Source organism: Protomyctophum bolini, assembly GCF_963924005.1.
Source record: "Protomyctophum bolini genome assembly, chromosome: 1".
NCBI classification, from domain to species: Eukaryota; Metazoa; Chordata; class Actinopteri; order Myctophiformes; family Myctophidae; genus Protomyctophum; species Protomyctophum bolini.
Genome location: NC_137862.1, coordinates 39721569 through 39737699, shown reverse-complemented (window position 1 = coordinate 39737699; position 16131 = coordinate 39721569). Strand labels below are relative to the sequence as shown.

General features: G+C 42.6%; 1 protein-coding gene across 1 annotated transcript in view; it reads left to right on the top strand.

Annotated features, from left to right (window-relative positions):
- Positions 1-1225: 1225 nt before the first annotated feature.
- Positions 1226-16131, top strand: part of LOC308320339 (UPF0606 protein KIAA1549L-like) — a gene marked incomplete at both ends in the record, with an annotated part of 62637 nt that continues 47731 nt past the window's right edge. Inside the window, 7 exons of the mRNA XM_080770661.1 lie at positions 1226-1326; positions 2142-2317; positions 2953-3098; positions 3658-3884; positions 4641-4939; positions 5180-5295; positions 13553-13772. Of these exons, the coding sequence (XP_080626787.1) occupies positions 1226-1326; positions 2142-2317; positions 2953-3098; positions 3658-3884; positions 4641-4939; positions 5180-5295; positions 13553-13772 (1285 nt within the window). The remainder of the gene's footprint in view (positions 1327-2141; positions 2318-2952; positions 3099-3657; positions 3885-4640; positions 4940-5179; positions 5296-13552; positions 13773-16131) is intronic.

Below are 16131 nucleotides of genomic sequence, written 5' to 3'. Positions count from 1 at the left end.
GCAGCAGCACGCATCCTATCTTGGTGATTTAGAGAAAGAGGCAGGCCATGCTAGCCCTAAAGTTTCAGTTCTCGCTATGAATAACAGCCAGCGAGGGATGGCAGAAGCAGAACACTACTCTGCCTCTGCTCAAATGCACCACAATAGCTCATATTCACTTATGCGGATAAGAGCTGAGTGGACCAGTGGTTCAAATTTGCATTTCCCCTCTGGGACAGTGACATCATCCACTCTATCAGAATCACTACATTTATCACGCACAAATACAAATACACCTGAATTCAGCTCAAAGGCAGGCTCTCCCCAGGAAAGTGGAGGGGTAACTTTGAAACGGATGCTTACCGCAGATAGAAGTATGTCTCTTTCCAGTTCTTTATCAGTGAAACCAGCAAAGGTCATGACCTCTCATGCTGTGCACAAAATTCTCCCAAACCCCTCTCAGGCTACTGACTCATCCCCCTCCCAATCAAGCCAGCAAACATACGACGACAACGCTGAAGATGTCTCTGTCCAACCTGACAATAGTGAAGCTGCTACCTTTGATGAAGCCAAATCCTTGCTTTTGAAACAGATGACCACCTCACAGACACCATATTATGTAACAAGATCTACTGTGGCGTCCCGTGGAGCCGAACCGACAGTTGCATCTTTAAACGAAATCGCTGCTCATATTACAAAAACAGAGGAGACGGATCACGGTTTTCATATGCACTCAACTAGGCATGGCTCCAGTCCAGCGGAGCGTGCGCTTTCACTGGATTCTGATGATAACGTGACACAGTTGAACGGGCCCGCTGATATCTTTCAGAAAAACACTGTCAAGCGCTCAGATTATCCTTCCCCTGCCCTACACGGGAGCTCTGCAGCAACCACAGACATTACATTACACAAGACAGACGTTCCGTCACTGCTGCAGCACACATCACTGCTCCCCGCTTTCAACATTACTGAACATTTTATGACGCTGAAAAGAAGCCCTGTGGGCTCCGTCCAAGGATCCCCCGCAAGTACCCCGTTACCCGCAGGCACTTTTGAAGTGGCATTGGCGCACCTCGAACGCCTTTCTCGCAAAGACACTACTGCGACACGTCGCTATGATGAGCTGTTTTCCCTTTTCGCCCGGTCAGAAATCCTTCAACCTCTGATGACAATTCATCATTCTCACTCACAGGGACCATTTTCCCGCGTCAGTGGGAATAAGTTACATTTTGACATTCAAACAACCATGGCCTTCACATCCTCTGCAGCCAGACCAACTTCTGAGAACAGTCAAACCAGCATTGGTATGGATAGCAGTACCTTCAGCTACAGCAGCGAACGAACCCCGTATGAGAAAAGAGAAAGTGCTGAAACTATATTTTTTCAGGGCCTTTCCTCAGAAGCAGGATATAAATCTACCACGTCTGATACCTCCAGTTTCCAAATGCCAGCCGACACACTGACGCCGGAACGTCCAGCACTGAACGAACGCACGTCCAGCTTTTATCCCCTGCGTTCGGCAGAAGCAACGGCAAACACCAGCGAACTGTATTCGGTTCAACCAAACGGGCCTGAGCTGTTTGTTACATATCATGAAAACATGCCAGGAACACAAAGAGCCACTGAGAAGAACACTCCATCAGCTTGGCCAATGTCAGGATTACATGCTTCCCCATCGGCGCTCTCCCACTCCGCGACGCCTTCACTAGCCCCCTCCGTAGCCTCTGCATCTAATGCTGGCAATTATGAGCCCCTACAGACAATGATTGATGTCGGCTACCCCACGGCTGCATCTGTTACTGATATAACACTCCCAGTCAAGCCTTCTCATCATTCATCAGTCACTGCCAGTATCCGTAACACGGCTGGCACACCGACACAAGCGGATTTGGTGCCCTTAGGATATTTGTCACATGCCCCACCGTTATCAGCATCATCAACATCGTCATCATCATCAGCTCTTAATCCAGCCACAGATGCGGATCTGCCCCGTTCATACTCGAATACCGCCGTCTCCACATTTTCTCAAGTTGGTGTCCTTTTTTTGTCCCCATCATCATCATCATCATCATCATCATCATCGTCAACAGACCACACTGTCGCTGGGTCTTCAGCTAAAATGCCTTCATCTCCTTCCCCAAACCTATTTCTCACTGCCGTAGCTGCACGAAATCATCAGAATCACACTACTTCCCCATCGTCATCTTCAACATCACCGCCATCATCATCATCACAATCACCGTCGTCAGGGACACCAGCATCATCATCATCATCATCATCATCTGTCACAGGTTTGTCATTAGCCGAACCATTTCTGTCCCCCAGTTTGACCAAATCAGTAAAGTTTGAGCGGCGCTAGCCCCCACCTATGCCCCGCTTTGTGTGTTTGTGTGTACCCCATAGCGATGACTTGATTGGCTGAGCACGGAATGTGAGGACAGATAAGTGAGGACGCCAAAATTGATTGGCCGGAATGTGGTGATGATGTATGACGATAAGAGCGATGGCAGAAAGGGAAGATGGACAAAAGTGATTGGCCGGAATGACATTTGTGATGATTTGGTTGGCTGAGAACGGAATGTGATGTGATGATGATGTATGATGATGAGAGCGCCCCTCACTTCACACGACTGTGATGTTTGTTGAGGGGCACTAGCCCCTCCTATATGCAGGTTTAATGTTTGTTTTTAGTTCAATGTTTGTTTTAAAAACGCCATTGACAATGAAGGGAAAATTTACGTCATCTTGCCCCTAACACGAACATTAAATGCCATTAACAATAAAGAGAATTAAATTTTTGTTTTGACACTGTTTGTTTTACATCATCATTACATCACCTAATCATAGATTAGATGACGATTGAATAAAGTAACATTTATAGCTGCTCCAAGCGAATACCGAATTCCCTCCTCGATGTTGTAAGATGAAGAAGAGTGCCCCTGACTTCACACAGTGTGATGTTTGTTTCTACAGAGACAGACACGGAGACGTTAACCACCACGACAGCATCCAGAGAGACGGAGCTCTCTTCGCCCAGAGCAAACGAGACCAGCCAAAGCCCGTCTCAAGTCAATAACATCGGCATCCCGGTCAAGCCCACCACGGAGAAAACATCTCAGGTATCCAGTGGTGGAAAGTAACTAAGTACATTTACCTAAATATTTCCTTTTACTTCTACTCCGCTACATCTCAGAGGCAATTATTCTACTTTTAAGAACTAACTACATTTATTTGAAAACTTTAGTTACTAGTTACTTTGTCGATTTTGATTACGATAACAAAACTAAGCACTTCTTCAACCCTATATGCATTTCGGGCCATTTGAAAATTGCCGATCTCGGCTATTTTCAAAAGAGGTTTTTATACATTTGAAAAGTTGAAATGGAACAATTGGAACAAAACTAAGCACTTCTTCAACCCTATATACATTTTGGGCCATTTGAAAATAGCCGATCTCGGCTAGTTTTTATACAGTACATTCAAAAAGTTGAAATGGAACATTCTGAATAACTTTATACTTTTGGTACTTTATGTACATTTTGATACCAATACTTTTGTACTTTTACTCAAGTACAATTTTGAATTCCATACTTTTACTTGTAACGGAGTATTTCTATATTGCAGTATTGATACTTTTGCTTCAGTAAAAAATGACGAGTACTTTCCCCCCCACTGCAGGTATCACCTCTGGTCCCACATCAGCGGGACATCACCACCACCACCAGCTCCCTGCATCACCTCATCACCACAACGGCAGCTGCAAACACCAAAACTGCACCCCCCCGCAGCACCCCCACACCCTCGCCGAGGGTCACCGCTGCTGCAACCGCACAGCCGCGGGACGCTACTAGCACCACACCACAGCCCACCAGGAGAGCCACCACCATCCTCCTGACCACCACAAGGTTATTATAGTTTGGGATTTTTCATTATTTAGTTTTAGTTAGTTTTGACTTGGGTTTTTTTCTAATTTATTTATTTATAACGCTTAGTTTTAGTTTAGTTTTTATTCGTTTCTGTGTTAATTTTAGCATCTTCGGCCCTTTTCAAGCCTGCGCACAATTTTGTCTATAATTTCAGTTCGTTTTAGTTAGTTTTCTTTTCCTTTTCTAGTTTTAGTTTAGTTCAGTTAACGAACATTTTTCCCGTTAGTTGTAGGACCACTTTTCAACATCTCTTCATAATTGGTCCTCACTAATGTTCATGATAAAACACCACCATTTTTCCCCTACTCAGTCTGTCTCATAGGAGGGCTTTGGGCAGTTCGGACACCCGTCCACCAGTGACATCATCATTAGGCAGATTTGTTTTAAAATATATTTAGATTTTTATTATCGTGAGAACGATGGCTTCAACTTTTGCATTGCAACTTTTCAGGAAAAGAAAGTCTGACGTTCCTCTGTTTCTATTAGCTTGGATTCACCATCGATGATGTCACTGGTGGACGGGTTTCTGAACTGCCCACAGCCTTCCTATGAGACACAGACTGAGTAGTAAAAAATGGTGGTATTTTAGCATGAACATTAGTTAGGACCAAACATAGGAAGAGAAGTTGAAAAGTGGTCCTTTAACTCTAACAACCTGGTGACCGCCAGGCCAGCTGCAGCCACCAGGAGCACATTCACCCCTTTAGTTAACTCTAACAACCTGGTGACCACCAGGCCAGCTGCAGCCACCAGGAGCACATTCACCCCTTTAGTTAACTCTAACAACCTGGTGACCACCAGGCCAGCTGCAGCCACCAGGAGCACATTCACCCCTTTAGTTAACTCTAACAACCTGGTGACCACCAGGCCAGCTGCAGCCACCAGGAGAACATTCACGCCTCCCGTCCAGAGGACGAGCAGCTCTCCCAGGGGAGGGCCTTCCACCGTCCTCTTCTCTCCCTTCACCACCACCACCACCGATGCCCCCCCGCCGCCGCAGTGCAACATCACAGAGAGGATGTGGGTGAAAACAGGTAGTCATGATTTAATTAAACATGAATTTCACACACTTTTTTTCCTCTTCCTAGAAGCCATCCAATGTATGATTTAATATATGTCTGCGGCAATAGAGTGGTCCGAAGTCTTGGAAATGCTCTCTACAGTACGAGTTGAAATACTGTCTGTCACTGCACGCCCTGTTCTGCTCTTTATTTCTTTAATTATCTCTGCCTCCTCTCTCCCTCTCTGTCCATCTGTCTCTTTCTTTCTTTCAGTTGTGTCCATTTATGTAAGAAGAAACCGTCTGGACAGCATCCAGAGACAAAACCTACGCAGAGGGCTGAGTCAGAGTCTGAGGAAAGCTCTGAATGATTCCATGGCCCAGGCACAGGTCAGACCCATATGTAATCCTAGGAATGATTCCATGGCCCAGGCACAGGTCAGACCCATATGTAATCCTAGGAATGATTCCATGGCCCAGGCACAGGTCAGACCCATATGTAATCCTAGGAATGATTCCATGGCCCAGGCACAGGTCAGACCCATATGTAATCCTAGGAATGATTCCATGGCCCAGGCACAGGTCAGACCCATATGTAATCCTAGGAAATTCACGCTAAATATACATCTGGTCGGCTTAGAGAATAATGTATGAGGATGGGGGTGGTGTGTTTTAATATGTTTAAGGGTGAATTGGCAAGGATTAACATTATTTGTTCCCATGGGGAATTTATCCTACAGTATAGACTCAAAGCCAATTATACAATTTACAATTTAGGCATTTAGCAGATGCTCTTAATCCAAAGCCATTTACAGTAAGCAAGAACAACCCATGGTAATACATCAAATACATGGTAATAAATCAAATTGTCATCAAGAATCATAAGTAAGCTAAGAACCTAACATCCGTCTAACAGTAGAATATCTGTACAATTAAATTATACACTATAGAGGCTATGTCTACATGAAATGCTATCTAAATTACATAAATTGAGCCCTTACATACGCCTGTATAAGGTCATCGAGGCTAGGGCAAGTGCTCCGGCAATTATAGCAATGATGCTGTATACTGTAATAGATTGACTTAACATGAACATTGAATAGTACACGTTATGCTGCAATTCCAGGAGCTTAATGTACTGGTAATAATACTTTATGGAATTTAGACTCTTAATGGATACCAGAACAAATGAAGTTCTGTCAGCCTCCACTGCATGAGGATCCTAAACAGCTGGTGACTAATATTGAGTAATATTCTGATGTACAGCATGGGAGATAGGACAGTAATTCCTTTAAAGATATTTTTTGTGACTTTCGCCTTTATTTTTTATAGAGGGATAGCTATACAGTCAGGCCTGTGGCACACTGCCAGACTGGATTACCAGCCAAGGTGCCCAGACTGCTACGCCAGCCGCCCGGGCCAGTAATCCCTTTGAAATAAAACAGCAGATATATGTTACCATTGCCATTTATATCAAGTTCATACAAAGGATAGTTGTGGGAAGAACACAATGGCAGTATACGGCACGGCAGGGTTCAGGTCACGTATCATTTATTCTTCAGTTTAGTTTAGTTTATTCCGTTTATTTGAGATGGACAATGTACTCATTTGAACACAAATCTCAGCCATAGAAATGTGAAGCACTGTACCAGATATAGATGAGAGCAGGAATTCATCTGGAGCCCCTGGGCAGGTGTACAACAACAAAACAGACAGAGCATTCATACTGTATACAAAAAACTTAAAATAATACAGCATAAACAGCAACAACACATAAGCATTATATTACATAATAAAACCCAGAGGAGTTCATCCTCGTGGGCAGAAGAGGAACATTCTGTAACGGTGGAGGAAGAAGAAAATCAGTTACAGTTTTTAGTTAATGTTGGCAAGTTTAATTTGCCTTAATGCATGATTTCACTTGAGATGTAAAAGCTTGCAAGTGACTGTTGACGAATGTAGTACGTCTGCCAGGGACGACACGATCACCTCCGGTTGATTGGCCATCCGTGGTGATAAAAGTATACTCAATTTCTTTACGAGCACGTTGGTAGAGTTTTTGGTTCAGTTATCTTGCCATGATGTACTCTAACTCTGATAATTCAAAACATGCTCAAAATGACTCCACATTTCACATAAAAAGTATTATGCGAAGGATGATAGCTGCTTTCCTCACCGTTAATGCACTTGCCTGATCAGTAAGACGCCTTGTGGGCGAGAGGTGACCTCGAGGTCGCATACACGCATCCGCCTGGGTGACAGCAGACTGCTGGGCGAGCACTGGCGCTTTGGCATGGGTGGTCAAATCAACACATGGAATGAATTCTGTACTGGCCATATATGGAGCGTGTATTGAGTGTACAGACTTTGATGTGGTCAGATCAACACATGGAATGTCAGAACAGGTCAGCTCCAAATATGGAGATCTAAGGGTTTGAGGTTTGAGGTCAGATGTAGAGTTGCTGGCCAATATTGATGACATCAGGGATCTCCATATATGGGCATTCCCATACAGTATATGGGCTTAATATTGATGACATCAGGGAGATCCATCCCTGATGGGTGACGGACTGACGGGAAATGCACGTTTTACATTGCACATTTATTTTTAATTTACTTATTTTTTTTGTACTGTCCTTGTCTCTGCCCACCTCCGAAATGAAACTTAATCCCCACTTGCCACACAATTTTTGACTGTAATTAAGTCGGCTCCAGACGTGTTCATTAGTAGTGTTGCATCTGCTGTTTCCACAGGCTGGGCTCTGAAACAGAGCATGTTGTGTGAGGGAACATTTCATAGCCCAGCGTCTGCTGTTTGTTTGGCCTAACATTTTCACCACAATGCTGGCAGTTTATTAGCCTATTGAATGAACCACTTAACCCATTTAGGCCTGACATCGAAATTTCAATAATGTTTTCTAAATCATGACAGTTTTCTGAAATACCTATGTTTCTATATCAGTGCTCACTGCTCAATATTTCATGTCAAGGACCCCAAAAATTACATGTAATAGGCCGCCGATTTGAGTTAAAAACGTTGACTCTGGAACAATATAATTATTTAAGGCACATTTTCACGAATGTGCCGCGCTATGAGCTTGTAGATCTGCTATTTTTCATTCTGGAGGGTTCCCGTCCAGAATGGGTTGTTAAACCCAGGACCCTCATGTAGGCTACACAGCATGTGAGGAGACATGAGGACTAATATAGAAATGAGGCTGACTGAATGCGTCCCAGAAGGCAGTGGGTCATCATGTCACATATTTGAGGAACTGCACCTATAGCCTGAAGCACTGATTCATACTAGGCCTTACGGTACAACTGTATCCTGTGCCAAAATTAACCGATCTACACACTCCCAATGTGACACGTTATGAGCTAATACATATAGATTGGATATTTTTAGACACCATATTGCATGACTTCGGCATAAAAGTGGATACAGATGAGTAGAGTGTGGTCAGGGTGGTGGTGAGGTTATGGCCGCATGAAGGTTTTTAATTACCTGCAGCTGCTTAAATCAACAACTCTGCTTGGCTCCAAGACACCCACATACACACACGCACGCACGCGCACACACACACACACACACACACACACACACACACACACACACACACACACACACACACACACACACACACACACACACACACTATAAGTATTATAACACACAGTCTCTATGTAACACACAGTAACAATAACAATAGTTCCATCGCTCAGTTCGCACGGGTGAGATTTTATTAAAAAAACAGGTGTATTAGATTAGAAATTACTCCATGTCATATTTTTTTGAAACAACAAAATGCAATATAGGCTACGGACCCCCATTTAATGGCATTTCTATCTCTGAGACCCCAATTTATATTGTAAAATCAATGTTAATTTGTACACTCTCAGAGTTACAGACCCTTAAGGGTCCATTTGGTTTCAAACTATTATTTAGCTGGGGACCCCCTGGAAGTCCCTGAAGGACCCCTGGGGGTCCCCGGACCCCACTTTAAGAACCACTGCTATACACATCACAAGTTACTCTACAATGTTTTACATAGGCCTATAAAGGTAATCCTATGAAACACGGGAACAGGTAAATCACAGTGCATTCATGTGACCGTCTGCCTTACTGTAAAACTACTGTAGCAACCACACATCAGCTGCTGATCAGAATTTCTCCAACAGATCCAATATCAATTGTTCTGTCTGTCTGTGGATTATCCATTCATGGCTCCCAGTCCCACTGTACCAAAAACATTCTATACTGTTCCCAATAAGCCTATAATGCCTCCTTTTGCTGTGACTATGTGGTTTAGGGGCACTTCTTGCCTCTGAGGATGTGCTGAAATGCATTCAATGAGTACAAGTTGAAGTGTGTGTGTGTGTGTGTGTGTGTGTGTGTGTGTGTGTGTGTGTGTGTGTGTGTGTGTGTGTGTGTGTGGGGGGGGGGGGTCCTTTGTGTGCATGTGCGTGTGCCTGTGTGCGTGTGTGTGTATTTTTTGGGATATTAGTAGCATTTGACAGTCTGTTTACTGCAGTGGACTGTAAATCCCTAATAAATTGCTCTTTTCAGTGGCTGGAATTGAATTTGAAGTAGCAGGTCTAGGTTTGGAAATGAACAGAGCAGCTGTGATCTTCGTAAACCATATGGAAGTTTAGGCATGGAATTGGTGTAGTGAAACGGAAACGGCATTTTATTTTGAAGTTTCAGCTTGAAACGCTGGCTCTGAAGTTTCTGAGCGTCGCATCGCTTCAGGCGATGGGACGATAGCTATAGGGACGGTAGCTATGCTACACGCAGGACGCATGGAGTGTGTTTGTTTACAAGTCAGATAGTCAGTTTACTGCTATGTGGCATATTTCTACCCTATAATGTTTTCAGATGCATATTTTAGCTTGAGTTTAAACAGAGTACACTGTCTGGGGGAAAAAACGGAGCAGTAGCAGCTGTGTTGGACGCTCGCGCAGATATGGGGAATCAAACGGGTGAGCTTAATTTTCATTGGCTTTTATCGATGTGGGCCTCGACACGTCATCACGCAGCACAGTTCAGGAAGTCATTAAAATTCGATTTGTATGGACTTTTGATATAAAAATAAACAAAAATGAAAATGTACCAATTTCTTTTGGCATCCATTGGTATAGGTATGCTATGATGACCATGGATGTGGTCTAAAAGTGTGAAAAACATTTTTTTTATTTCACTACACCTTTAATTTCTCTCAACACCTCCTAGATTATGTACAGTGATGCAATATGACAGTATACCAGATTGTTAGGATTGAGGCCCACAATGTTGTGAAGGTCAGCGCTGTCACATCCAATAAATCCGATAAAGTAAATAGCTCAGGTTCTCAGGAGACAGAAATGGTTTTGTGTAAAATACAGACTTGGGTCGGGCGGTCGGCACTTGGCAGAGCACCTCCATTGCAATGCCAAAAAGTAAAGATCTGGCCGAGGCATATTTGAATTTTGACATGGCTGAATTAACCTGCTGTAGATATTATATTGATCATCTAAAAATAATCACAATGTGTGTTTAGCAGTGAGCATAGTCAGTTACAATAGTTAGAACATCAGATGTCAAGAGCATGATGTCAAGTGGAAGTTACTATGTAGCTATGTACAGTCAAACTTTTTATATTACGGTCAAGCAGTTTCCCAACTAAGCTGTCGACTGACTATGTGCAATTCTCTTTTATGAGAATGTAGTCCCTCAGTCAAATTTGGTCACACACACCAATATAGAACCACATTGCATTCTCGGTATTGCCTTATATTAATCCTCAGTTGGGCGAGGCTGCAGTAGGCTAAAAACCAAATCTACAGTGCGGCAAGCCATTGAATTACTACAGCAAGAGCAAAATACGACAAATGTTATCCAGTCTTGTCGAATTCTCCTTTGTCTGAAATTGTATTTTTCTAGTCGAATGTTTGATGTTTCAGTTATTTTTATTCTGTAGGTCTATAGTTGTATTCATCGTGGTTTCACAATTTAATCGTATTGAAAAGCCCTATACGGATTGGATTATTATTACTGGGCGATGTTAATGTAATGTTCACTGTGTCTATCAGTGATTTGGTTATTGTGCTGGTCAATGCAATTTATAATTAGTAATATTCGTGTGGTGTGTCTAATCTTACAAATTAGCTCATACTGCGGCTGTTCAAATGTCTATAACAAATGGAAGTTAGTTCTCCTCATGTTTTAATCAAACATAGCTTCACCATGACATGTGACATTGTACTCAACAAATATAACTAGGAGTCTATAGGACCACTATAGAACATTTCAAATCCAGGAATTCACATTCTACACGCTACCACTGATTGTTTTTCGCACATTGCCCATGAGCTAGCTTTCACATTGCCTGCTTTAATTAGGGTAAAGATAGTTGGGTGAAGAGAGAGGGTGGAGTGTGTGCGAGAAAGATAACCAGATTGAAGACTGCATAAATTGGAAAAAGTGAAATACTCTGTTCTTTGTAATTAAAAGCTTTCCAGTGAAAGGAAAAAAGTGGAATGCAGAAATGCTGAATGGGTGTACACTTCAGATTAATCCCTTCATGGCTACACTGTTTAGATTGAGTCAGTAGCTAACAGGCTCTGACTTAGTGAAACTCAATGCCCCAATAACAGCTTCACATGGGCGAAGGCTGAGTGGATGCAGCGATAATAAAAAGGTTCCGCTCACAGAGCTCATAACAAGGCTGGATTGTGAGCAGGGATGATGTTCATTCCAAGCTATGTTCTATCCAGACTGTGTGCCCTTACGGTGGTGGTGAGTGGTGAAACTCTCTCTGTCAACATGGGTATTCACTTCCATTTTGGATGACAGATATGTGCAGTTTCACTGCTTTCACACGCACTCACGCACACATGATGCACGCACACGCGCACGCGCACACACACACACACACACACACACACACACACACACACACACACACACACACACACACACACACACACGCACACACACACACACACACACACACACACACACACACACACACCCTGTTATGCAATGTTTTCATCTCTGCTGTTTCCAAGTCCCTTCCACCCTGTCACACACAGGCATGATTCACCTTGAGCAAATTGTTTCTCCTCTCTCTCTCTCTCTCTCTCTCTCTCTCTCTCTCTCTCTCTCTCTGTCACACACTCACATTTACACAGATAACGAGACACAGCCTACTCATACTGGAAACAGAGAATCCACCTGTGTTTCTGCATTGTCCCTGACAGTGAGAACGCAGTGATACCTGTCCTCTCAGGGTTGAACTGACAGAACATACAGACCTCTTTGTCCCAGACTCTCGCCTAATAGACCTTTCCTTCCGCATCTCACCTGTCTTTGCATCTTCTCTAATTCCCCCTCTCTCCGAAGTGGTCTTCCTATCCATTCCACTAAAAAACACTACTGCTGGTCTATGAATCACTGAATGGTTATTAAGGCCCAAAATACACTTCTGATCTTGCATCATGCAACTGTCCAGACCGCTCAGATCATCTGGGACAGTTCAGCTTTTTGCCCTCAGAAATAAAAACTAAATGTGGAGAAGCAGCGTTCCGCTTTTATGCACCACATATCTGAAACTCCCAGAAGAAACTGCTCTCTCTGTTCTTTTAAATCAAAGCTGAAATTACTTTTCTGTTTGCCTGCACTGCCTTTTTACTGAGGTTTTTTATTCTTATGCTACACTGTACATTATCTTATTTTCTTCTCTTCTCTCTTTTATCCTTTACTAACTATTTTTAAGTGTATTCAATTGTCCCTTTTTAATGTGTTTCTTTCTTCTGTTTTAATGCTGAGTCTATACTGTATAGACTTTGGCCATTTGAAAATAGCTGATCTACAAGCTCTGCTATTTTCAAAGGATTTTTATACATTTTAAAACTTGAATTGGGACATTCAGCATATAACGAGTACTATCTACTTTTGGTACTTTAAGTACATTTTGAAGCCAATACTTTTGTACTTTTACTCAAGCAGATTTTGAATTCCAGACTTGTACTTGTAACGCAGTAGTTCAACAGTGCAGTATTGATGTTTTTACTTAAGTAAAAAAAAATGAGTACTTTTTCCACCACTGGAAATAAATGATGCGTAGCCTGGGGAGTTAGTTCAGGCAGACATACTCGAGGGGGTTCATGCCATGCTCAAAGGTGCATACTATACTCAAGGGGTTAACATGCTGCATTACTATGTGGGCGTATAAGCAAGTCCCACACGTCATTCGCTGATGTGGCAGTCACCTGACCAATTGGACGGGCTACTTAAGCTCACCAGTCTGCATGCTCTTCCTGCCTTCCTCTGCTATGGTTCCTGGTCGTTATGTGATGTTTGCTCCCACCACCACCCCAGCACCACCGGTGGGCTCTGTTATTTATGCTCCCCATGGTGGGTTTTATTGTATATCTATCCCCCTGCTCTTTATGTTTTACGATGGTGTTTAATCGCGCCGAGCAGGGAGAAAATGCAGCAGAGCCGAACGGCAAGTCTAATATTGTATGCACACTTGTATTCTCATTCTCTAATAAATATTGGTTAAATCTATTTGTGAGTTGTCTGACTGAACTTGCTGTTCCAGTTAGAAGACAATGTCCTTACACTGCTCTCCCTCACCCCCCCCACCCCCCCCCCCCCCCCCAGGTGGAGACTGTATTTGGGTCTCCCAACATGACGGTGGCCTATCACGTGACTGGGACAGACATGGTGTACCCCCCGTCCGTGGTGATAGAGTCCTTGGCCTCCTACGGCCGCGATAGGCTGATCGCTGACCTGCGACAGTACCTGCCCATGGTAACAGCCCTGCCCCTCACTGCTGCCCTGTGGAGACCCAGCCCGGCCAGCGGCTTCCAGCTCAAAACAGGTCAGCGTGTCTGAGAGTACATGGAGAAAATTCATTTTCAGATTAATTCTACTTGTCACAATGTGAAAATATAGTTTGTCACTGTCGGGCAGAAAACCTTGTGAAAAACCATTAGCCTACTTTTCAGGAAATGGAAAGAATAACGCAATAATGCATTTTTTGTTTTGATTGATTTTAACAAAACAAACACAGACAGCTCAGGTCACACCTGCATCGGACTATAAATAAATAAATACATATAATAAATGATAATTATTTTAAATAAAATAAATAAACGAGGAATGATGATCCTATCCATCAAGGTTAGCGGCATCGCTTCTGTCAAGGAACCAAGTGGCAGCTAATTGAGGGCCAATAAATCGCAAATACGGGTCCCATATTTTATAGGCGGATCCAGTGTAGTTATTATTTGGTCACAATACTTTTCATTGGCTAAATATTATTATAAAACACACACAGATTTAACCACTTTAAACCTGGCTTCCATATTTTGGGAAGCCAGGTTTTATACATTTTATTATTTATAAATGTTTTCATGTTTGCGAACGCAGTGAGCACTAACTATGAGATGTAGCAGAACATGTCTGTTTGTCTGTCTGTGTGTGTGTGTGTGTGTGTGTGTGTGTGTGTCACTCTGTAACACCACCCGCCCGCCACCAGAGGGCGCAGCTGTATCACACAAAAACACACACAAAAAACTTAACTTTAAAAAAATAATCTTAAAAAGAGAACTTAAATACAACCTTAAAAAAGTACGTAATTTATTCGAATTGTTCGAGTTGTTATTGCAATTTATGAGCTGCGTTCGCTTCCCGCGTTCGCGCGTCTTACTTGTATTATATACTATAGAGCGGTGCCCGTCGGGCACTGGCCTACATGGAACGATGCAAGTTGGAAATGCTTGCCGGACCCAGTTATTACTTGTGCAAGCAAAGCGCGCAAGTACTGTGGTCGTGCTCGTACGAATGTGTGTATGCTCGAAGGTATATATACTGATGTTGATGTTTCAGTGTTTGGTGAATTAAAGGTAATGTATGTAACATATATGTTTGTAATCTGAAACCTATCTTTATTACGTCACCATCAAAAGCCAGTTATACCCCGGCATTGATACATATCTTAATTACGTCACAGTATAGTACTTTCAACTTACATACGTTACCTGTTACCCAACCAATATTGAAACATATCTTAATTACGTCACCCTCAACATCAGTATACCACTGAGCACATAACAGCCAGCCGACCACAGTATAGTACTTTCAACTTACATACGTTACCTGTTACCCAACCAATATTGAAACATATCTTAATTACGTCACCAACATTACATCAACATTAACAACCAGTAAGATTCCTTTTATGATTTTGAAAGATAGATTAATTACGTCAATGTTTTATTTCAATGTTTTACAGTACTTGCATGCTGTGTAGGCACTCGACAGAGTGAAGTTCTAGTTATGTCTGTCCCTTTTATTCCCATATATGGAGTTCTTTATCAGGCATGCCCAAATGTGGAGTCTATGCAGATGTCAGAACAGGCCAGCTCCATATATGGAGATCTAGGGGTGATCAATTGGCTAATTTGGGCCCTGTCCAGAGTCCGGGCAGGGGCTTTTGTGGTGGTTCTGGACAACTGTGTATCTGACAGGGGGGTGTGGATTGTGTGTGTGTCAAATTTTAAGTCAGTTGGGCGAACGGTGCTCGAGTTACGTGGATTACAGATGTACACACGTATGTACAGACACTTTGTACATTTATAGTTAGATGAGATGGCACAGATTTAACTTTTATGCCCATATTTATATGGAGTTCTTTGTCAGGCATGCCCAAATTTGGAGTCTATGCAGATGTCAGAACACATTTTGTCAGAACTTTTGCATGACATTATCATACGACAAAGTATTCATTAGGGCATTCATTTATGAAAATACTAAATATGGATAACACGCATGCCCGGAGCATGCGTGGAGATCCTGGAGAATGGGCTTCATTCACAAATATAACACTAAATTACTAATTTTGTGTAATTTAAAATTACTGGTGGATTCAAGAAATGTGCAGACCAGCCAATTTTATAAATCTGTGAACTGCATATTGTTGATTTCATATAATTTATTAATAAATAGGCACAGTATTAATCAGCATAATACCACTGACTGGCGAGGATGTGGTAGACAGAGAGAAATGGAGCGGAAAAGTCAACTTGTTCTGGGCATGTCTTCAGAGCAGTCATCATCATGAGAGAAAAACGAGGTGGGTGTGGGTCAAGTGGTTTAAATTACAATACAGAAGCAGGAGCCCAAATCATATGCCTAATTTATACCATCCCTCAACAAAATTATAATTCAGGCCAATT